Source organism: Colius striatus, chromosome 1 (assembly GCF_028858725.1).
Source record: "Colius striatus isolate bColStr4 chromosome 1, bColStr4.1.hap1, whole genome shotgun sequence".
In the NCBI taxonomy this organism is placed as follows: Eukaryota; Metazoa; Chordata; class Aves; order Coliiformes; family Coliidae; genus Colius; species Colius striatus.
The window spans coordinates 152,708,101-152,730,762 of NC_084759.1; the positions used below are offsets into that span (position 1 = coordinate 152,708,101).

Sequence of the window (22,662 nt, forward strand, 5' to 3'; positions counted from 1 at the left end):
GGGGCACGGCCCCGCCCCAGCCCGAGCCCCGCCCCAGGCCCCGGCCCGCCCCTGGGCTGGCGGCGGCGGGCGGCGGCGGGACTCGCGGCGGCCGCCCCGATGTCGGGCCCGCGGGCCGCGCTGCAAGCCTGGTGCCGCCGGCAGTGCGAGGGCTACCGCGGCGTGGAGATCCGCGACCTCAGCGCCTCGTTCCGCGACGGCCTGGCCTTCTGCGCCATCCTCCACCGCCACCGGCCCGACCTCCTGTGAGTGCAGCCGTGCAGGCCGCGGCGCGCCGGCCTCGCCTCGCCGGGACGCCCGGCGCCGGCCCGCGGTCGCTCAGGGCAGGAGGAGGAGTTGGGGGTCGGGGGATCTGGGGCGCGAAGAGCGCGGGGAGGCTCGATTCTGGAGGGGCTGCCCGGCCGGCCCGTACCCCTCTGCAGCTCCTCCGGGGAGGATCGCCGGGAGCTGGGGGAGACGGAGGCGCTGGAGGCTCCAGGCTGACCGGCAGGGAGCTACGGAGCCTCCCTGTGTGTGGACTTTGGGGGTTCGGGGGCAGAGAGCACAGACGTGGCCTTGTCACCCTCTGAAGTAGTTGGGTACTGGCAGGAGGGACGGTTGTGTTTCGGCGAATGACCTTCTGACCTGGCCTCACAGACCCAGCGAGGTTAACCTTAACGGGAGTCCTGTGCTTTAAGGCCCAGGAGGGTAAGGGAGGTGGGCTAGGTCCATACAGCCAGCTGGGAGCGGTGCCTGCCGGGGAGCAGGCATGGCGCTGGCAGCCGAGCACAGGAGTGCTTGTTTCATCTCTTCCAGAGGTGGGCATTTCCCCATCCCTGGAACCAGAAGCCTGCCCAGCACAGGGACATTGCCAGCTGCCAAAAACAGCCGCTCTGAAACACGCAAAGCCCTGGGCCAGGTCACTGCTTGGATTTGCTTCCAGCTCATTTTCTGCGGATGCCGCAGTGAAAGCAGGAGGTACGAAATAGCAGCAGGGATATGGAGCCTTGCTATCCTCCCCCAGCAGACAGCTTAGAGCGGTGCTTCCTCCACCAGCCTGCCTTTTGCAGAGCGGTTCTGAGAGGGAATATGAGTTTCAAGAGGCAGCCGGTGAGTTTGGGATTGCTTGAGGGCACGGTGTGAGGCTGGAGAAACTGGCTGAGCTGCTGGAAGGAATCTGCCCCGACCTGCCTCACTAACCCTGCGTGCCCAGCGCTTCTGTCTGCTCTCCTCTTTGGTAGCACTGGCAGTGCAGGTAGGCATCGCCCCACCTTGCTGTGTTGCAGCCTGTCAGCAGAGCCTGGCAGTACATCCTCTGTATATATTCTGCTCTTGGAATGGTGGTTCTTCCTCTGAGCCTGCATGAATTGATCAAATTCTCTTTTCTGACCCAGTCCCAGGATGACCTTCAATCTCTAGCAGGCAGAGAGTTGACAGTGACTCCACTGTGGAGCTGGCTTTTCCATGAGAGGGCAAACCAGGCCTGTGTTTTTATAAGCAGAAGCTGAACAGGAAGGCTAGAAACCACACTGCTGCCCGCTGTGTTTCAGGTGACTGCCGCAAACCCCTCAGCGTGGCATGTGGGAATCTCTTAGTGTAGCTTTGCAACACTCTCAGTCTTGAGGGACCTGCATGGATTTGTGTCCCAGCAGTTCACAGGTGATACAGCTTACTCTGACCAACTAACATAGATCCTCTGGAAGCACTTCCAGTGGTAAGGCTGCTGGAGAGGAAGAGGCAAATTAGGAACGCTTGCAGTTACTGTGTTGCTGAAAATGTTAAATTGTTGTTTGGAGAGTGGCACAGTAACTGGGAACTGAAAAGCAGAGGTTCATCAGAACCTTGCAATAAAGGTTACTAAAGGTATCTGGTGCTTTCCTGTTAACCACATTTCCCATTCCATTAAGCAGCAGCTGCTGCTCTTAAGTCTTCAGTGGGCTTAAATCTGCTCCTGGCAGATGTCCTAACTAAATGCCTCACAGGTCCTCTGCACGAGCTGTATTGTAGAGACAAAACCCGGGGCCTTACAAGGACATGGCATGTTGTAGAAGGATTTTCAGAGACCATCCAGGAGAGCAGCATCATTTCATCTGGTTCCAGCTTCTTCAGCCTGTCCCAATTTGGAAATGGGAAGATCGGATCAGAGGCAGTAAATCTTCTGACGGCAGAGGAAAAGTGGTTGCCCTTCTTTTCTTCTAAAGTGCTTTCAGTCAGCCCGGTAATGGGACTTGGCAGGGATCTGCAAGTATATTTCTGACCTTGCGTGGTCTTCCTTTGTGTGGGGCTCTCCAGGCCTGTGTGAGATGGCTGCGCTGCTCCCTGAAGGCTGAAGTTCCTCTGTACTCAGTTGCTTCCCCCTTTCCTGCTGCCTTCCCCTTGGGCCACCAAGGGAAAGAATGAACATGTCCATAAAACAGCCAAGCTGGAGCTTTCTTCTCTACCTGTGTAGCACCACTCCTCTCCTCTGGCATCCTGATCCTCTGTGCTGTCTTTTGCTGCTGTGGTGGCTCTTGGCCTGTCCTGGTTATTTAACCCTGCCCAGCCACCCCACGTTGCACCGCCGTGCTGGTAGGTGACACACTGGGAAACAGAATATCATGCCCAGGGCATTCTGAGGTATAATAAGAAGAGTGTGGCCAGCAGGTTGAGGGATGTTCTCCTCCTCCTCTGTTCTGCCCTGGTGAGGCCTCATTGGGAGTCCTGCGTCCAGTTCTGGGCTCCGGAGAGACACGGAACTACTGGAGAGAGTCCAGGACAGGGCCACCAAGATGATCAGGGGACTGGAGCATCTTTCATATGAGGAAAGGCTGCGGGAACTGGGGCTGTTCAGCCCACAGGAGAGACTGATGGGGGAACCTCAGTAACACTTCTAAGTACCTAAAGGCTAGGTGTCAGGAGGATGAGGTGACACTTTTTTTTTGTAGTGTCCAGAGACAGGATAAAGGGTAAAGGACATAAGCTGGAACACACAAAGTTCTGCTTGACGGTGTTCCTGTGTGACCGGATGTAGGTGAAACTGCTTCAGCAAGGGTTAGACTGAATCACAGAATCTTAAGGGTTGGAAAGGACCTCAAAAGATCATCTAGTCCAACCCCCCTGCCAGAGCAGGACCTCCTAGGGTAGGTCACACAGGAACTCATCCAGGTGGGTTATGAATGAGCCCAGAGAAGAAGACTCCAAAACCCATCTGGGCAGCCTGTGTCAGTGCCCTGTCACCCTCAGTGTGAAGAAATTCTTCCTTGTATTTCTTTGGAACCTCTTATGCTCCAGCTTGTACCCATTGCCCCTTGTCCTATCATTGGCCTTCACTGAGAATAGCCTGGCTCCATCCTCCTGACACCTGCCCTTTACTTATTTGTAAACATTCATGGGGTCACCCCTCAGTCTCCTCCAAACAAAAAAGCCCCAGCTCCATCAGCCTTTCATCATAAGGGAGATGCTTCACTCCCTTCATTGTCTTGGTGGCCCTCCACTGAACTCTCTCCAGCAGCTCCCTGTCCTTCTGGAACTGAGGGGCCCAGAACTGGACACAATATTCCAGATGCGGTCTCATGAGGGCAGAGTACAGGGGGAGGAGAACATCTCTCGACCTACTGCCCACAGCCCTTCTAATACACCCCAGGATGCCATTGGCCTTCCTGGCCATGAGGGCACATTGCTGGCTCATGCTCATCCTGCTGTCCATCAGGATCCCCAGGTCCCTTTCCCCTACACTACACTCTAACACTTCATTCCCCAACCTGTACTGGCACATGGGGTGATTCTCTCCCAGATGCAAGACTCTACACTTGCCCTTGTTGAATTCCATCAGATTCCTCCCTGCCCAACTCTCCAGCCTGTCCAGGTCCTGTTGGATGGCAGCACAGCCTTCTGGGGTGTCAACCACTTCCCCCATTTTAGTATCATCAGCAAACTTGCTGTCAGTGCCCTCTGTTCCCTCGTCAAGATCATTAATGAATATATTGAACAGTACCGGTTTCAGCACTGAGTCCTGAGGGATCCACTAGATACAGGCCTCCAATTAGACCCTGTCCTATTGGTCTCTAGACTCCTACCGTTCTGGGGTTCAGCAAAGGTCATATGGGTAGGTGAGGCAATTTTCGTCATGACCCCTGATTTGAACACAGTCTCCTTGAAATAAGACAGGTGGTATCAGAGGGATGCTCCCTTGGAGATTTTCAAAGCAGCTCCTGTAGAGCTCTTGGAAACACTGTACTCTTCCTTTTTTATTTATTTCTTTTTTTGGAAAGAGGTAGACTAGGAGTGCTCAGTGTCTACTGAATCTGGCCAAAGGTGTCTTCAACTGACCGCCAAGGGTGAGGCACATACCTGCTGGACCCGTGTGTTGAACCATGAACCTGGAAGTCCCCGACTCTTGCTCCGCTACTGTACACACCTCACTGGGTTTCACTGCCTCTCTCTCCCGATTACGGAAGTGAGAAACCTGGATTTAGCCTCTGACTCTGATGCTGGCTGTGTGATCTCGAGGCGAGACACTTAATCTCTTCTTTTTCCTTGTCAGTTAAGCTGAAAGCGTCCAGACCAACTTGACAGTGGACTGTGGGGATTAATGAGTTTGTTTGCTCAGTGCTTTAGATTTCTAAAGCACAAAATTAGTGTTTACAAGGCATTTGCCACAGCTTAGTGAAGCAAAAGGCATCTTTCAGCTGTATCCCGAGCTGTGCAGCCTCCCCAGAGCTCGGGGGAGGTTTTTGGCATTCAGGGGCGATAAGAATAAGAGAGCATGGCACACACTTTTCAAGTGCTGAGAGAGATGGAGGCCAGAGGAAAACAGATGAGAGCCGTGCATTAGAAGCACTGTTTTGTGTCCCTAGAGCCAGGGGTTTGGTTACAGGCAGGAGCACAAATCTCATTTGTTCCTTCCCTTGCACTGCTTGCGTTTCTCTGACAAGACCTGGAAAGCTGAAGGGCTTATTATGTGGTGCTGCCATTAAAGTCCTTGTGATTTATATTTGAGGAATCTGCTCTGGTTTTAGCTGTGCAACGTGCCCTTCCCCCTTCCCTGGGGCTGCTCTGTTCCCTGGCAGCTGCCCTAAACCCAGCAGTGCTTAGTGGCTCTGCTTGTGTCTAATTAGGTAAGTGCTTGGGATGTTATTTGCATGGAAATATTACTCCTGGATATGCTACAATGCTGGAGTATGTCGAGTCAAGGCAGCTGGGATAGCCAGAGTCTTACATCCGATCCCTTGGACTGATGTGTTGTCAGGAGATGGGCCCGAGCAGGGTGGAAGGCTGCTGGGATCAGGGCAAGGAAATAATGTGACATGGAGCCATATGTCAGAGCTGTGAGATGGCAAGTTTTCCTCTGTAAAGAGCTATGTCTAGGGTGACTCTCCCCTATGCCCGAGAGGCCTCTCACGTTGGTGCAGGGAACATGCCCAGAGATACAGGGCGAGAGAGCGGAGTGTGGGAGCGGTCATGTCAGGAGTAACGCAGGTCAGCACAGTCCTGCTTGGCTTGTTTGGAGAGGCAGATGGAAAATACAGCTCCACGTCCTCTCTGCTGGCATCCACTTTCCTGGGCAGATTTGTCTTGGCAGAGTGGAGTGGGCACCATGTTTTGTCTGTCAAAAAACACTCTAGCAGCTCAGGCCACCAAGGAGTCTTTGAGCTTTCAGCCTCACCCCTCCCATATCCTGAAAGTGAGGACATTCAAAATGAAGGTCATGAGTGTTTAGAAAGCAGTTGATGTATGAGCTTTGCTGTCATCGCTCCTCCTGTGTTCCCAAGTCGGTATTTTTGTTAAAAGGGGAAAAAAAAAAATACAGCAAGGTTAAAAGAGTATTCCAGGGAAAAAAAAACAGGCTGAGGGGAAAAAAACCCATCTCCCAGTGGAAACTGGTTATAAATACAAAGAAAAGGGCACTATTCTTCACATCAAAGTGAAGGCTGTGTCCGAAGCCTTTTCTCACCAGTATATGGAGGGGGAAAAGTTGCAGTATTTCAAGCAGGCCGGGTTCTGTGCTTAGATTTACAGGAGCTTTCTGGAAGGTGCTTCGCACAGAGCCGAAGGTGCAGCCCATCATATCGTCTACATCTCTGTTGCGTTTGCTCCCACAGCAGCGAGCGGCTGCAGTTTCATTAGTCTGGGGGGGAATGGCACCAGCAGCCTCCTGCTTTTGAACGGAGGAAGTGCCATTTCATGGTGGCACAGGCAACTGGGAATATCTTCCTGAGCTCATTACGGGCTTCCTCTGCAGCGTTGGGAAAGGCATGCGAGGGGCTGCGAGAAGGGGACAGTTGCCCTGCGCTGTGTTGCTGGGGAGGGCGGGGAGATGATACAGGAAAAGGCAGTAAAATGCACAGGGCAGTGGAGAAAGGAAGGACCCTGCAGCCCCTCTCCATGGGCACACGGCTGAGGATACGCTGTGTCACTTGATTCCTGCACACCACTTTTGGAATGGGAGACACACTCTCTAATGTGAATTGGCTTTTTGGATTGGTCTCCCAGACTGTGGCAGCTCCCTCTCGGGTATTGGGGTGGGTTTCCAGGGGTGTTGGTCAACAGGAAGCTGAACATGAGCCAGCAGTGAGCCTAGATGGCCAAGAGGGCCGATAGCATCCTGGCTTGGATCAGAAATAGTGTGACCAGCAGTACCAGGGAAGTGATTGTCCCCCTGTACTTGGTGCTGGTGAGGCTGCACCTTGAGTGCTGTGTTCAGTTCTGGGCGCCTCACTGCAAGAAAGACACTGAGGTGCTGAGGAGTGTCCAGAGATGGGCAACAGAGCTGGTGAAGGGTCTGGAGCACAAGTCTGATGAGGAGCAGCTGAGGGAGCTGGGGGTGTTTAGCCTGGAGGAGGCTGAGGGCAGACACTATCACTGTCTACAGCTACCTGAAAGGAGGCTGTAGTGAGGCGGGGGTCAGTCTCTTCTCCCAAGTAACAAGTGATAGAACAAGAGGAAATGGCCTCAAGTTGCACCAGGGGAGGTTTAGATTGGAGATTAGTAAGAACTTTTTCAGAGGGCGTTGTCAGACACTGGCACAGGTTGCCCAGGGAGGTGGTGGAGTGCCCATCCCTGGGGATATTTAAAAGCTGGGTAGCTGAGATGCCGAGGGACATGGTTTACTGGTGGGCTCGGCAGTGTGAAGGGAGGGGTTGGACTTGATGATCTTAAAGGTCTTTTCCAACCAGAACGATTCTATGATTTGTCTGACCCTAAACCTCTCTGGGACTTGTCCTTTGTCAATCTAGCTTGCAGACACACTGAGCTGCTGCTGCACCAGCTTTTTCTGGTGAGGAAGCTGAGATCCTTGGCAGGAAGGGGCTGTGATCAGTGGTTCAGTGTGGTGCTGTTGTCACACATCATGCCCACGCACACATGCAAAAGGCATAACTAACTCCTGCATTGAGATATCTCCCTCTACTGAAAACCTGCAGACTGGTTTAACCCTCTGCTCCCCTGACAAGGGCAGCTACTTGATCCCTGTGACCAGGCTGATTCTATGGCCTGAAGGAATCCAGGGGAACAGCTGAAATGCCCCATCGTGCCTGGGTTGGGTGCTGCTGAGGTCACCTCTGCACCCTGAGCACCTTGGCATTCAGCAAGCTGCCTCGCTGTAAAGGCTGCAGCTGAGGATGGTTTGCTGTGTGCTGTGTTAGGGGCCAAGTGGGGACAGAAGTACAGTTTAAGACCTTCTGTGTCACCTCAAATCCTGGGGTGACCTCAAATCCTTTAAGGCATCACAAGGAAGTTTATCCAAGGACCCTCGTAGGAGGGTGAGATCCAGTGCAGGCAGCTCTTTCTCTTGTGATAGGGGTTCAGTTTCCCCATCCTCCTTCTGCTGTTGTGCCAGTGGCCTTGGAGGGCCGTGTTGAGCATGATGTCCTGCACCCTTCAGTGCTGCAGTGTGTTGTGCTAACCACAACGTGGCCTTGGTGTTTCTGCAGCCTTTATTCAGGGGGGCATTTATCTTGGGTCTCAAATGTTGAGTCGTTGTAAAGTTGGTTGCACTGAGAACCTGCGTGTGGTGGCATTTAAGGTCCTTTTCCTCTGCACCTCATGTGGCTTTTTTTTTGTGCTCTCTCGTTTCAGAGACTTTGATTCTCTCTCCAAGGATGACGTCTATGAGAACAACCGCTTGGTAAGTCCCCGTTATGCAGTACACAGAAGGAAGAAGGGACATGAGAACGACTTGATGGAGGTCACGTAGCATGGGAGGACTTTCTGACAGTAGTGAGGGTGTTGGAAAAATCTGTGTTTGTAAATAACAGGCAGGAGCTTCTCTGGAAACTTAAGGGAATCTGAGACATCAGCTTCCATCATCAGCCTGTACTGAGGAGAAGATAAAGTGGTTATCCTGATAGTACTGTAGCCAAGACAACATCTGAGTGAAACGGCATGTCTGGGAGCCTCTGTCTGTCAGGGATGCCACAGGCTTGCTACTTAACTTTCCCCAGCGTCCTTCCAACTTGTTGATTTATCTGTTATTTCTCAGGGAGCATCAGCATTCTCTGCTTGATGCCTCTCTCTGCTCTTCCTGCAGGCCTTTGAGGTGGCAGAGCGGGAGCTGGGCATCCCAGCCCTGCTAGATCCCAATGACATGGTGTCAATGAAAGTCCCTGACTGCCTCAGCATCATGACTTACGTGTCTCAGTATTACAACCATTTCAACAACCCCAGCCAAGGTGAGTGTCCTCCCACCCCTCTGGCTTCCTCTTTGCCCCCGCTTCGGTGCTTCCTGCTTTCTATGGCAAGTAGGAGCTGCATGTGCTTGTGGAGAAGGGGAGAGGAGCAAGTAGTACCTCCCCTGGATCTAGAGGAAGGCCTGGAGCAAGGAGTGGAGTAGGGTGATGTTTCACAAGAGGTGAGGAGTGATTTAACAGCTCAGCCTGTGGAAAGAGGAACGCCTTGTTTCTCCTCCCTCCTTGCTGCATTCCTGCTGTCGGGGCTGGGCCACCACCCTGGTGCTGTCAACCCCTCTGAGATCTGCTTTAACCCACTAAAACGGGAGAAAGCTAGATAGGCAACCTGCTTACCTGCCTGCTTACCACAGCTAATTTTTATCACATTGGCAAGTGTGAAGCAACTGGAGGACAGAGGGATAGGGACCAGCTCCAGTCAGCTCATCTGTCCTTGCAGCCGCAGCCTGAGCCGGGTGCTGCTCTGAGGTGGCTCTTCCAGGGCATCCCTCCTGTGAGTAGAGCTGAGGCTTCCAGGTCTCCTCCGCTCTGCTGTGTAGCCACAACATCAGATAAATCTCTTCCACATGTGCATTATTGTCCAGGGTTGCTGGTCTCCCAGCAAGATGGAAGGATGCTTTGCAGACTTGCTGACAGCCCGGAAGCCCCAGGGCCCAGTGGGTCACAAGAACACAGCAGCAGGGCAAACATCGCTCAGGGAGTTAGCGACAAAGAAGCCAAGCAGCATTTGACGAGTAAATCACATCCCAGTGAGAGGCTGGTATTCCTGGGCCCCAGCAGGGGATCCCCAGCAGAGCCAGGCTGACCCATTATTAGATTGTGTTTGTCTCTTCCACCTAAAATAGGCTCAGCAATGTTGGGAGCGTGAGTCCCAGCCCATGTCACAAGGCTGGATGATTGGGTTTTTTCTTTTCCCCTCCCCTTCCCCCACATGGGTGGTGTGAGTCACTGCTCCTCTGGATGCCTGATCCTCCTTTGCCTTCTGCTTCCAGCCGGAGTCCCTCCCCCTGTGAAGTGCCCAGCTGCTGCCTCCTCTCCTCCTCTGCTGTCCCACAAGAAGCCCGTGGCTGCACACGAGGGTCCCCCGGCACCACAGGTACCTCATTTCTTGATCCAAAGCAGGGGTGCTGTGGGTGGGGAGACAAGGGAAGAGCCCATCACAGAGGGATGGGTCTTGGCAGGGGCCTGCCTGTGTGTTTTGGGATGAGAGGTAGGACTTCAGTCTCTTGGGAGACACAGTTCAGAGAGTGATTTCTCTCCAGGAGTCTATGGACCAATATTTGTCTATAGCAGGCAAGAGGTTGGGTGGATTAGTGTTCTGTGGTTCCTTGAGCTGCCCAGGGCACAAGCGCACTCCTTCCTGTGGGAAGATAACCGTGTAGATGAGGAAAGAGCAGGAATGTGAGATTAGAAGAGCAGAAAAAAATGCCTCTTTCTTTCTTGGCCCTTTATTTCAGGTTTTAGCGTGTCTGGCATGGTACATTTTCCAAAAAGAGAGGGTTCCTCCTGTGGTTCCCTGTTGCCTGAGGTTTAGATTAGTCCCTTCCGCAGCTCTTCCACCCTAGGCAGGGACAAGGCACCTCTTGGAACGGCCCCTTCTAATTTGGGAAGAGGCAGCCTGCCTGCGCCTGGCCTCGGGGGCAGCTGTTCTGTGCATTGTCAGCCCCTGAGCTGTGCCACAAGCACTCAGCAACGGGCCTTGCCCAGGGAGCAGCTGCTGTGGAGGAGCCGTGGGGCTGGGGAGGAGCTCGTGGCCCCCCCTCCAACCTCAGCTACCCGTGCATTGTGTCTCAGGAGGATGCTCCCTGCCAGGAGGAGCGGTCTCAGCGCAGCACACTCAGCAGCACCTGTGCAGCCTGCCAGCAGCACGTCCATCTGGTCCAGCGCTACCTGGCCGAGGGCAAGCTCTACCACCGCCACTGCTTTAGGTATGTCGTGGCCAGGCCCGCTGGGGCAGCCCCTCTCCTTGGCAAACTGGAGGCCTGTGGCCAGCTGCACCTTGTCTGTGTGTCTGCGTCCTTGGGCAACATGGAGCATCAGGGACGCTGCCCAAAATGATACTGAAGAGGGTCCGTTTGCTGCCAGCTCCATGTCCCAGAGGGCTGACAAGTCTCTCTGTCCAGCCTTGTGCTGCTTGCTTCTCCTCTTCCCTGCCTCTTTTGCTCTTTCCCACTTGGCTGTCTTGGGATCCCAGCCCCCCATCCTTCTCCCACCTCCACAAACAAGGATGCTTGGCCTCTTTACCACCTTCCTACCCAGAATTCACCCCTCACCTTCCAATGAGGTCTAAGCCAAGACATTGTCCTACAGACCTCCTTCCACCTACACTCCACATCCTCAGCTGGATATACAGGCTCCCACGCTGCCTGGGGTGGTGCTGGGCTCTCAGAGGTGCATGTGGAGAGCTGCAGACTGTTACCAAACCGAGGAATGAGGGATTAGATGTCAGCAGCTCTGTGGTTACTCCCTGGGAGCAGGTTCTTACCTGTAGCACCTGTGAAGTTATTTCATTTTGCTTTCCCAGCTCTGATGATGAAGGGATAAGATATCTCCTGTGGCCCACAGGACAAGAGCTGGCAAGTGGGAAGCTGGCATCTGAGGACAGAAGTGTTGAGCCACTGGGGAGATGAGGGAGGCCTCATTCACCTGTATAAACAGTTCTGCCTAAGCCAGGTGGGGATGTGTCATGGAAACGGCGTCACATGAGAGGAGCTGAGCTGGGGCAAAAGCAGAAGCTTTGGGGTGCAGGTGCAGCATTGCTCATGGGCCAGGAATAGGAGAGGTGCTGTGTCTGCCTTGGCACAGCTCATGGCCCTTCAGACTGTGCAGTGATAGTGCTCTCTGCAATTTTATCCTGAGTGCTTTGCCTCCTGATGCTTTTTTTGTCTCTCTTTTGTTGTTTCTTTTTCCCTTTCTGATTCCTGAGTGCTGTTTCACTGGGAATCTCCTGTGGCAGCATTTTCTGTGGCTTGATGGAGATAAAACCAAAACAAACCTTTCTCCCCTTGTCCAAACTTGCCACTTGTTCATTTCATCATACCCTTTCTCTCAAGAGCTCCTCACGCTTCTGCTGTACATTTCAAAGGAAATCCCAGTCAGCTAGAAACCCAGAGCGGGATTCCTCACCAAAATTCTCTGCTTGCGGTGTAGGGCAGCCAGTTGCTGCGAGTGCCTGGTGTTCAGACAAGAAGGAACAGGCTTGGTTTTTATGGGAGTGCTTGCTCAGCCCCTTGCCCTTGGCTCTCTCGTGCGTGCTCTCCACCGCCCTTCCCGGGTTGGCAAAAGGCTGGCTTGGTTGCCAGTGGTGGACATTACGCTTGCACCTGCAGGACTTCCTCAGGGAGGATTCAAAGGCTCAGTGGGGAAAGGGTGGATGATCCAAGGAGCTGTGGCAGGCAGTGAAAGATGGGGAAGCTGTTAACCCAGTTTCAACAGGCAAGACAGAGTGTAAGAACGGCCCTACTGTGTCATTCCCTCGTGTCCTTCCAAGCCGAATGCTGTGACGTTGCTGGGGACCATGCTCAGCACCAGTGTGAGACCAGGCCAGGCTTGTGTGCTGCTTTGCCCTGACTACTCCTCAGACCTCCAGCGTAGGGATTTCCTGAGTTGGAAATGGCATCATTTTATTTACTAGTTAAGACTTCTTTTTGTGAGAGGTTGTTTTATTTCCCTGCCACAGAGAAAGTCTGTGGCAGTTCTGACAGTTCTTTAACCCACCTGGACATTTGAGGGGGTAAGGGAGCTCACAGCCTCGCTGTGCTGGTTCTAAGCCAGCTGCTCCCTAACTCCAGTTGGTACTCCCTGTTTCATGTCTGTGAATGTTTGGTCCCCCTCTCCTTCCCAGGGCCACCTGTGTTCTTGTAGCTCTCTCTGCTGTCCCCCACCAGCTGTATCTTTTCCAGGAGAGCTCTGGGTTTCTACTTTTCCAGTTCTGGGAACCATGCTGTATCCAAATACCAGCTGTTGTCTTTCCCCGTCTATTAAATCCTTTCTGAGCTGAAGGAGGACCCCAAACGCGGCAGCATTCGAGTTGTGAGCTCCCCACGGGTTCACACAATGGCATGGTGGTGCTTCTCTGCTCCTCTCCTTTCCCAAATGACATCCCCAAGACCACGATAGGATTTAATAGTGGGGCTGGCGACTGCAAAGCTCTCCCCAGTGAGTTGCCTTCCCTGAAGGGCAGGACGGTGTCCCCCATCTCACGAGGCTATCTCCTCTCCTTGGCAGGTGTAAGGAGTGCTCCAGCACGCTGCTCCCGGGGTCCTACAAGCCCGGGTCAGAGGCAGGGACTTTCGTCTGCACGCAGCATCGTGGCAAATTGGCCATGAGTGCGAAGGCGGAGAGGAGGCCCAGCCCAGACCGGCGGTCACCAGAGCTGAGAGCTGAGGCTGGGGCTGGCAGCGGGGCTGAGGATGCTCTCCCAGCGGGAGCAGAGGCGGGGAAGGATGATGGCGGCTCGCTGGAGAGCACGACAGAGACCCAAATGCCTGCAGAGGGGCTAGCAGGCCCGGCGGAGGACAGCACGGCCAGCAAAGCAGAGACAGCAATGCCCCCTGCTCACGGTGGCGGTGGAGCAGCTGTCTCCCACACTCCCCCCAGGCCTCCCCTTCCCAGCAAGCCCTCAGTGCTCACCCAGGACAAAGGCAGCTCGCTGGACCGACGGCTCAGAGACACGCGGCCCACCCCTGCCCCAAGGAGGGCTGCCGACGCCTCGGCCCTCTCACCCCCCACATCTCACCCCGTCCCCCGGCCCAGGTCCACTCTCCAGGGCGAGGGCAGCGAGTGTGGACCCGCCATGATGAATGGTAAGAGAGCACAGTGGTGGCAGGGCTTACCCTCCACTTCCCCAGCAGCAAAGGTTGGATGAGTTTCATTCCTTCTCTGCAGCCTGACGCCCTCGTGCCTGTGAGTAAATCTGAGGCTCAGGTAGCGAGCCTTTGACTGCCAGCCGTGTCCCATAGCTGGGAGAGCAGCACTAGGTCTCACACCTGCCCGCTCCCTCGTGTCTCTCTGCAGAGCTCTGCAGGGGAGGCTGCCGGTGTGGAGGGAAGGCAGTAGTGCCAGAGCAGTGTGGGGACAGAGGGGCATGTCATTTCTCCAGGTGGAACTGCTGGGGTGAGTTGGGGAGGAGAAAGGCAAAAGGGGATGTTTGAGGTTGACTGACTGACAGCATCGACTCTGAGAGGAACACCATGAGGTCTTTGGAGCTTAGGAATAGCCAGCTGCCCGGGGCAGATGTGTAAAGGGTGCTTCATGTTGATTTAACCTCTTTCTTCATGTCCTTTTGGTGTTGTGACAGTCTGACCCTGTGTCTTTCTAGGTAGGGTACCTGAACCCAGCGCCCCTGTCCCAAAACCTCGAGGGAGACCCTGCTCCTCTGATCGGTACGTCCTTCTGTTCACAGATCACCTACGAACCCCACTGCGAGGTGGGGCTGTGGGGGCAGCTCAGCTGTGGTCTCGTCCCCCACCTCCATCAGCCCTCTTATGTAGGCCACAATCAGGCCCCTTCCCTTACCCTAATGGGTGCCAGCCCAGTTATCAGGCCGGCAGTGTTTGTCTGTACCTCCCAGGGTGTTTATGTCTTAGGGTTTGTAAAGAGGTTGGAGGCTTCAGAAAGGTGTTTCCATGGCACATGTAGACTGCACTTTGCCAAGTACCGTCTGAAATGGCCGTGCTTGAAAAGAGGACACTTAACTCATGATCTCTAATGGTCCCTTCTAACCTCTACCATTCTATGAGGCTATGATTCTATGACTGCCTTGTGGAGGGTTTGTCCTGGGAAGGGTCCAGTGCAGGGACACTGTGAGTGCCTGGCTGCAGCCTTTACACGTCCTGGGCCGTCACCCAGGAGCCTGCTGGCATTGGTGCCCCTTTGCCTGCTCTTGGGACATGGGTTGCACAAACACCCCGCGCTCGCAGCGGCTGAGGAGAGGGTGCGTGCAGCACGTGGCAGCCGCTTCCCTGAGGAGTACCTGGGGCCAGTCTTTTCTGTGGTGGCCAGTGACAGGATAAGGGATAATGGGCACTAGCTGGAACACAGGAAGTTCCACTGGAACATGAGGAGAAACTTCTTTGCTGTTCAAGTAAGGGAGCCCTGGCACAGGCTGCCCAGGGAGGGTGTGGAGTCTCCTGCCCTGGAGGTTTCCAAACCAGCCTGGACACATTCCTGTGTGACCTGATGGAGGGGAACCTGCTTTAGCGGGGGATTGGGCTGGATAATCTCTAGAGATCACTTCCAATCCCTGCCATTCTGTGATTGATGCATTGAGCTGTGGTGTGGGCTTGCTGGTGGCCATGGCCCCAGAGGAGCAGTGGTGCTTCCAGCTGCAGGATTTAGCAAAGAGGAGTCCAACCCTGGGCTACTCAGATGATAAGATGACAAACAGCCCTCTGAAGTGCCGGAAAGGAGTGTGACCACAAAGGGCAAGCGTCTGATCTCAACTACCCCTCCACCCACAGCCTGAGGGGCAGAGCTGGGTGTAAGAATGGTGCTGAGGAGTGGAGAACAGCTCAGCTTTTATTGCTGCTTAGCAGACAGTCTGTAATATTCAGAATCCAAAACACTGAACCCAGTGAGCAAGTCAGGCAGGCTGTGCTTCCCTCAGGCCCATAGGTTTGCCCACAGAGAATGAGACACTTCGTGTCTGGGGAAGTCTAGGACCACCCTTGGATGAGAAAGCTGCTTCTGCATGAGAGGCATGCCACTCCATCCATCCTTTTAGCTGAGGGTTAAGTCCCTCTCCCATTCCTCACTATCCCAGCTTGTTTGTACTTCCCGCTACCTCAGTCTCTCTTTCTCTTCTTGCAGTGCTGGAGCTGCTGTGAGAGCCAAGGACCCGCCGTGGATGGCCTTAGTGCAAGCAGAGCCCAAGAAGAAGCCAGCTCCCCCTCCTCCCCCAGGCAGCAGCCACGAGACTCTGAGTAGGACTTCAGAGGAGGAAGGTGGGGAGGAGGTGAGGAAAGCCAGCAGCGAGGAGAGCAGGTCTGACGCCACAGAGCCCAAATCTTACAACCCCTTTGAGGACGAGGATGAAGAGGAAGAGGAAAGTGCTGATGCCCAAAAGAGCACACCTGAGCAGGAGCAGAGCGAGTCTGCTGCCAAGCCTCTCCACCCCTGGTACGGCATCACTCCCACCAGCAGCCCAAAGGCGAAGAAGCGGCCAGCTCCACGAGCCCCCAGTGCCTCCCCACTAGGTGAGATTCCTTCCTCCCCAGCCCCTGAGAGGCCCCTTGGAATATATACTGCTCTTCTCCTGCCTGCCCTTCTGATGACACCAGACTGGGAGGACTGGCTGATTCACCAGAAGGCTGTGTTGCCATTCAGTGAGATGTTGAACAGCTTGAAAGTTGGGCAGAGAGGTCAAATGCACCTTGGGAGGAGCAACCCCATGCTCCAGTACAAGCTTGGGGTGACCTGCTGGAGAGCAGCTCTGCAGAGAGAGACCTGGGAATCCTGGTTGATAATAAACTAAATATGAGCCAGCAATGTGCCCTCATGTCCAGAAAAGCCAATGGCATCCTGGGGTGTATTAAGGAGAGTGTGGGCAGCAGGTCAAGAGAGGCTCTCTTCCCTCTCTACTCTGCCCTGCTGAGGCCTCATCTGGAGTACTGTGTCCAGTTTTGGGCTTCTCAGCTCCAGGGACAGGGAACCTGTAGAGAGAGCCCAGCACAGGATTACCAAGATGATCAGGGGACTGGAACATCTTTCCTATGAGGAAAAGGTGCAGGACCTGGGGCTGTTTAGCCTGGAGGAGACTGAAGGGGAACCTCATTAACGCTTAGTAACTGAAGTAAATAAGTAACTAAAGGGTGGGTGTTAGGAGGATGGAGCAAAGCTTTTTTTCTGTAGTGTCCAGTGACAGGACAAGGGGTAATGGGCATAAGCTGGAACACAAAAAGTTCCACTTAAACACAAATAAAAACTTCTTTGTTGCTCAGGTGAGGGAGCCCTGGCCCAAGCTGCCCAGGGAGGGTGTGGAGTCTCCTGCTCTGGAGGTTTCCAAACCTGCCTGGACACGTTCCTGTGTGACCTGATGGAGGTGAAACTGCTTTAGCACGGGGTTGGGCTGGATGATCTCTAAAGGTCCCTTCCAACCCCTGCCATTCTGTGATTCTTCCTGAGCTCTCCCTTTGCTTTGCAGCTCATCATCCCATCTCTAGGCTGTCACACTCTGAGCCATCATCCTCCACCCCATCTCCAGCCCTCAGCCTGGAGAGCATCAGCTCTGAGAGTTCAGCCAAGGTGCTGGGTGACACCGATGAGGCCTCAGTGCCCAAAAGCTCCTCAGAGCCCACAGTCCACACGCCAACAGCCACCAAGACCTGTAGCACTGACACGCCGCTGGCCAGCGTCTCCTCCAGCGAGAGCCCTGCTGCCCCAGCCAGCCTCTCTACCAACTCCTCCTTCTCCTCCTCCAGTGAGCTGGCCAGCTTCAGCGGGGAGGTGCAGCCCAGCACCCCCCACACCACCAGGAGCATCTCCACTGGCAGCTTAAAGACCAGCCCCAGCCGGCTGCCCCCCAAACCTCCTGCTGGGGCCAGCCCTACACCCATCCTCTCGGCCTCTGAGGGGGATGCTGGGAGCCCGAAGACACCCTCCTCACCCAAGCCACAGCTGAAGGTGAGATGATGACCTCCCTCCCATCGAGATCAGGGGGGTTTTCTTCCTTATTCATCACTCAGTCATAACAGGGATTGATCCAGGCTTACCACTTAGGTAGGTTTGGTGTGTGACCTCCTGCAAGCCAGCCTCAGGCATGTGCTCGTGAAATGATGGCTCTGCTCATCCTCTGCCTGCCCCATGTGCTCAGCAGGAGGCAGGATGTTGTGTGGCTGGAGCAAATAGGTAGGGAACCTTGAAGGAAGAGAACTCGGCGTTCTTATTAGAGAGAAGCTGGGGAACTAGTGCCAAACAGGAGCACAGCTAAGTTTTGCCCCATGGCTGGGCTGCTGGTGGAGATCAGTGCAGTGTCCTTCTTCTAGGAGGGTGTGGGATGCTACTGTACCCCTTGGACGCTCGTGTATCTCCTTGTGTTCCCCCTCTCTCCAGTCTTCCTGCAAAGAAAACCCCTTCAACCGCAAGCCATCGCCTGCCGCCTCCCCCTCCGCGAAGAAACCTCCCAAGGGCTCCAAGCCTGTGCGTCCTCCCGCCCCAGGCCATGGCTTCCCGCTCATCAAACGCAAGGTGAAAGGGCCCTCGGGAGCAGGGGGGGCAAAGGCAGCTCTGTGCTATCCCCATGGCCATAGCTATGCACATGTAGCCTGCTGATGAGGGCCTAGGCAGGGTCTGCAGCAGGTGGCTATGGCTGGGGAGGATGGTGTCTGAGCCTGACCCTATTTGATGGCAATACCATGACCTTCCTGTGCACCAGAGTGGGATGGGACTTTGGGATCCACGCTTAGGTGGAGCATTCTATTGTCCCTTCACCCCCTTTAGTGTTGACCAGCCTTTGGGTTACCCCTGGGAACTAGAGGTCGATGGCAATGGAGGTGTGTGCCTTGTGGTTGGCAGGTGCAGACAGATCAGTACATCCCCGAGGAAGATATCTATGGGGAGATGGATGCCATCGAGCACCAGCTGGACCAGCTGGAGCACCGTGGGGTGGCCTTGGAGGAGAAGCTTCGCAGCGCTGAGAATGGTACATGGGGTGGGCTGTCTGTGGGTGTGGGGCAGGACGGACCCTGGGGCTGCCAGGGAGATAGCAGGAGTGACTGCTGCTGCTGGGGTTGGAAGAGCACAGGGGGCTGTGCTGGGCTCTGAGAACAGTCACAGCCATACCCGAGACATGGAGTTGTCCCTAGAGTGGCAACAGGAGAAGACGTAAAGTCTCTCTCAGACTCTGGAATAGGCTCAGGTCAGGTTGGTTCTGGCCCCTGTCCTGACTTGAGGTAACAGGATGCAACGGGGCTGGGGCTGGCTCTGAGTGGTCCCTTTGCTTGGCAGACAGCCCCGAGGACAGCCTGCTGGTGGACTGGTTCAAGCTCATCCATGAGAAGCACATGCTGGTGCGCCACGAGTCAGAGCTCATCTACATGTGAGTATGTGCTGCTGCGTGGGGAGGCTCTGCTGCCCTTGCAGGGAGCCCTGTCTCAGCCCTCCTGAGGCTGTGGTTCCAGGCGAGAGCCTGATGTGGCCTCCTTCCCTGGAGAAGCATGGGAAAGAGGATAAGCAGACAAATACATCCAGACACTCTGGGGAGTGATCCACCAGAGCCCCCACAGCATCTCCTCCTTGAGCGGCCAGGGCTGGTCCCTGCTTGGTGCTTGGGTTCCTGCTTGGTGCTTGGCTCCCTGGCCAGGCAGGATGAGATCAACGTCTCGGGGGTTCTTTCCAAGCTATCCCCCGTGCCTTGGGATGATGTTCTGCCTCTCTGGAGCTTTACAGTGTTCCTAACAGCGTCCTGTTCCCCTGCAGCTTCAAGCAGCAGAACCTGGAGCAGCGGCAGTCCGATGTGGAGTATGAGCTGCGTTGCCTCCTCAACAAGCCAGGTGGGGCATCGCCCTGAGGGCAGTTACCTCCGTTTCTCCCCTGGGAAAATTTTCCCTTCCTGCCTAGGTGGGTCCCAGGTGAGGAGAGGCAGATCTTTAGGGATCCCAGCACAATGTCCCCAGCCTTCTGCAGGGACACGCCCCTTTTGTCCCCGTGAGGTGCCACCTTACTGAGCTCTCCCTCCACAGCATCGCTAGCCCAACTGGCCCTGCAGCATGCCAGAGTGGCAGGAGATGGTGCTAGGGTATCTCTGCCCCAAAGCTCTGAATTTCAGAGCTCCTTCAGCCATTTAACTGCCTGTTCTTCCTCGGGGTTCGGCTGAGTAGAGAAGGACTGGACTGACGAGGACCGAGGGAGGGAAAAGGTGCTGATGCAGGAGCTGGTGACCATCATTGAGCAGAGGAACGCCATTGTGAACTGCCTGGATGAGGACCGGCAGAGGTGAGTGAAGGCTGGGCTGGGCTGGGCTGGGCTGGGAGAGTGGGGAACAGCATAACCCATCTGACTCAGCACCACACGAGCATCTCAGCAGGTATCTCAAGATGTCCCCGTGTTGATGCCTTTCCCAGGCTTCCTGATTCTTGTCTATTTGAATGCCTTCTGTGGGAAAGGACATGCAGCACGTGGGATTTATCCTGCTGGTAGCAAATGCTCGTGGGACAGTGATGGATATTAACATTTACAGATATCTGAAGGGTGGGTATCAGGAGGTTGGGACGTCCCTTTTTTCTATAGTAGCTAGCAACAGGACAAGGGGCAATGGGATGAAGCTGGAACACAAAAAGTTCCACTTAAACATAAGAAAAAACTATTTCACTGTTGAGGTGAGGGAGCCCTGACACAGGCTGCCCAGGGAGGGTGTGGAGGCTCCTTCCTAGGAGGTCTTCAAGACCCGCCTGGACATGTTCCTATGTGACCTGATCTAGGTGACCCTGCTTCTGCAGAGGGATTGGACTGGATGATCTCTAAAGGTCCCTTCCAACCCCTGCCATTCTGTGATTCTATGATCTGCCCCTCTGTGGCTTACAAGTAGGAGGTTCTCTAACCTTTAACGATACAGCAGCTGTCTTCAGGGCTGAATTGCTGACCTGTTTCCCATTCTTTCTTTCAGGGAAGAGGAAGAGGATAAAATGTTGGAAGCCATGATTAAAAGGAAAGGTAAGAAACAGTCAGGAAGGTTTTTGGAGTGATGGTTTCAGTGCTGACCCCAGTGAGGAGCAGCATGAGCTGCTTGTGAAATCACGTGCAGAAGGAGAGACTGAATCTATTCTGTGTAGACTCTGGAGCCTTTCCTGTAGGGCTGTTGGAGTTTAGGGCACAGTTGTGCTGCGTGCCCCCGTTACCACAGGAAGGAGTGTGCAGACAGTGGAGGAGGGCTTTGGTGCATGGCTCCCAGCCTTGCCCCCGTTGTCGCGTGTATGTGTGTGTGTGTACAACCATCAGTACCACAGTAACAACCTCCCTTTGCAACCCCAGAATTCCACAAGGAGACGGAGACAGAGAGCAAGAAGAAAGGCAAATTCAAGCCCATGAAGGTGCTTAAGCTGCTGGGCAACAAGCATGACTCCAAGAGCAAGTCACCCAAGGAGAAAAGCTAAGCAAGGGAACAGCAGCAGTCGGAGGGATGTGCTCCCCAACTGCCTCGGCCTCTCAGCAGCTGGCTGGGGCTCCTGCCAGGGAGCTCATCTCCCTCCGCTCCCCTCGCCCCTTCCCCCAGCTCCTTCCCCAGGCACCAGAGCTGCTGCCCCGGGGAGACTCCAGCCCTCTGCCCGGAGCGGGTGAGTCCCACCAAAAGGCTGCCCGTGCTGAGGCAGCGCCGGAGCAGGAGCGTCCCCCTGGAGGCCTCGCTCACGGGGCGGAGGGAAGACGCAGTCGCTTCACGGATCCGCCACCCCGTTGCTTGTTCTTGTTATTAACTGAGAAGCAAGCCAAGGAGTTTGGTGTTTGTGGGAAAACTTGCACTAAATGCCCCCTCCCTCCCCACCCCGTCCCTTCTCCTGCTTTTAACTGTGACAGTTCCACGTGCCTCCGACCTCTACCAGGAGGGGTCCCTCCCTGCCCACCCGCTCTTGTCCCCTTCCTATCCCGTTTTTAACTTCAGGAGAAAACTCTGGCGTTAGAGCCAGGATCCTTTGGGTTTTACTGGCCTCAACTAAAATGTTTAAGAAATCACTCCCATGTCACAAGGCTCTAGAGCCATAGCCAAAAAAATAACTGTGCCCTATTTATTTAGAGCTGTCCCCTCCCTGGGCTGGTGGGCTCTGTCACAGGGCCGAGAGGAGCCAAGGGGACCGCATTAGAGCTGCTAGGATGGGACTCACGCCCTACTCAGGACATCTTACCCACCCCCCTGCTGCTAAACACCGCTGACACTGCTGCCTTCAAGGGGGGGAAATATTCCTTTTCCAGGCAAGGGCAGAAAAGCTCAAAACTGACTCGGTGCTGGCAAGGGACCCTGAAGCTGTGCCCCTGAGCACAACCAGATCTGTGACCTGATCGAGGTGAACCTGCTTTAGCAGGAGGTTGGGCTGGATGATCTCTAAAGGTCCCTTCCAACCCCTGCCACTCTGATTCTGAGAGGTGCAGTCACAACTGACCCTGACCCAGCTTCATCTGTGTGTACTTTAGAAGTGTGCAGGGGTTGGTGGGTTATTTTTTACACCTGCTTGACTAGATGAATTCAACCCCCCTAACCCCAAACTTTTTAAAAGCCCTTTATTTTATTTTGTCATGTGTGTGTGAGCGTGTGTACAGTGGAGGAGGGAATGGGGGCCAGCCTTCTTCCAACCATCCCTTCTTCCTTCCCTTCTTGTTTCCTGCCTTCTCCTCCAAGGTGAGGAGTTATTTATTGAATTGTTGGATCAGTTTGAATTAGAGGTTCCCGGGTGTTTGGTTGGTCAGCCGTTCATCATGCCTTCTCATTAGCAAATTGGACATAACCAGCCCTGAGCAATCTGCTGCTACCCCTTCTAAAAACCCAACAGGCTTTAGCCCAAACACTCTCAGAGCAGTGCCTTGCAAGGTGGTTGGTGTACCATTCTGGAAAGGGATACTTGTTTCCCAAAACCTGAGAGACCTGAGCTCCTCTTCAATCCCAGCGTGGCCTCTGTGGCTGGGGAGTGATGAGCTCGGCCCTGCGCTGGTGATGCCATCTCACCCTTGCCATACCCCAGCAGGCCAATGAGGAGCAGTGGGGAGGGGAGATCCCAAAGCACAACTGTTCTCCAAAGTCCTCTTTAGAGCCCGCTGTCGCGTCACTGTTGCCAAAGGCCATCGGGATCCCTTCAGCCTGATGCCCCTTGGCCCCACGCCCAGTCAGAAGTTTGATCTGCAAATTCTACTGTACTAACTCTCTGACTTCCATTCACCTGAACAGGAATTAAAAGAAGCTTGGGATTTACAAACCATTCGTGGCTTAGATTCGTGATTCCTTTGTGCACCTGTGTTGTCTCAGGGACAGGGCATGCTGCCTGGCTTTGGGGAGTGGTGACAGGAGCATCGCTAAAAAGCACATGGTGGGATCAGAAGG

At 54.6% G+C, this 22,662-nt stretch overlaps 1 protein-coding gene across 1 annotated transcript; it reads left to right on the top strand.

Moving 5' to 3' along the window:
• The first annotated feature begins 74 nt into the window (after positions 1-74).
• On the top strand, positions 75-22,548 carry MICALL1 (MICAL like 1). The gene is made up of 16 exons (XM_062012410.1): positions 75-245; positions 8,035-8,083; positions 8,486-8,627; positions 9,635-9,738; positions 10,437-10,570; positions 12,870-13,447; positions 13,963-14,026; positions 15,453-15,838; positions 16,786-17,264; positions 17,694-17,828; positions 18,156-18,282; positions 18,588-18,678; positions 19,059-19,132; positions 19,460-19,574; positions 20,245-20,291; positions 20,610-22,548. The coding sequence occupies exons 1-16, from the start codon at positions 100-102 to the stop codon at positions 20,729-20,731; spliced, it is 2,793 nt and encodes a 930-aa protein (XP_061868394.1). The 5' UTR covers positions 75-99; the 3' UTR covers positions 20,732-22,548.
• The last annotated feature ends 114 nt before the right edge of the window (positions 22,549-22,662 follow it).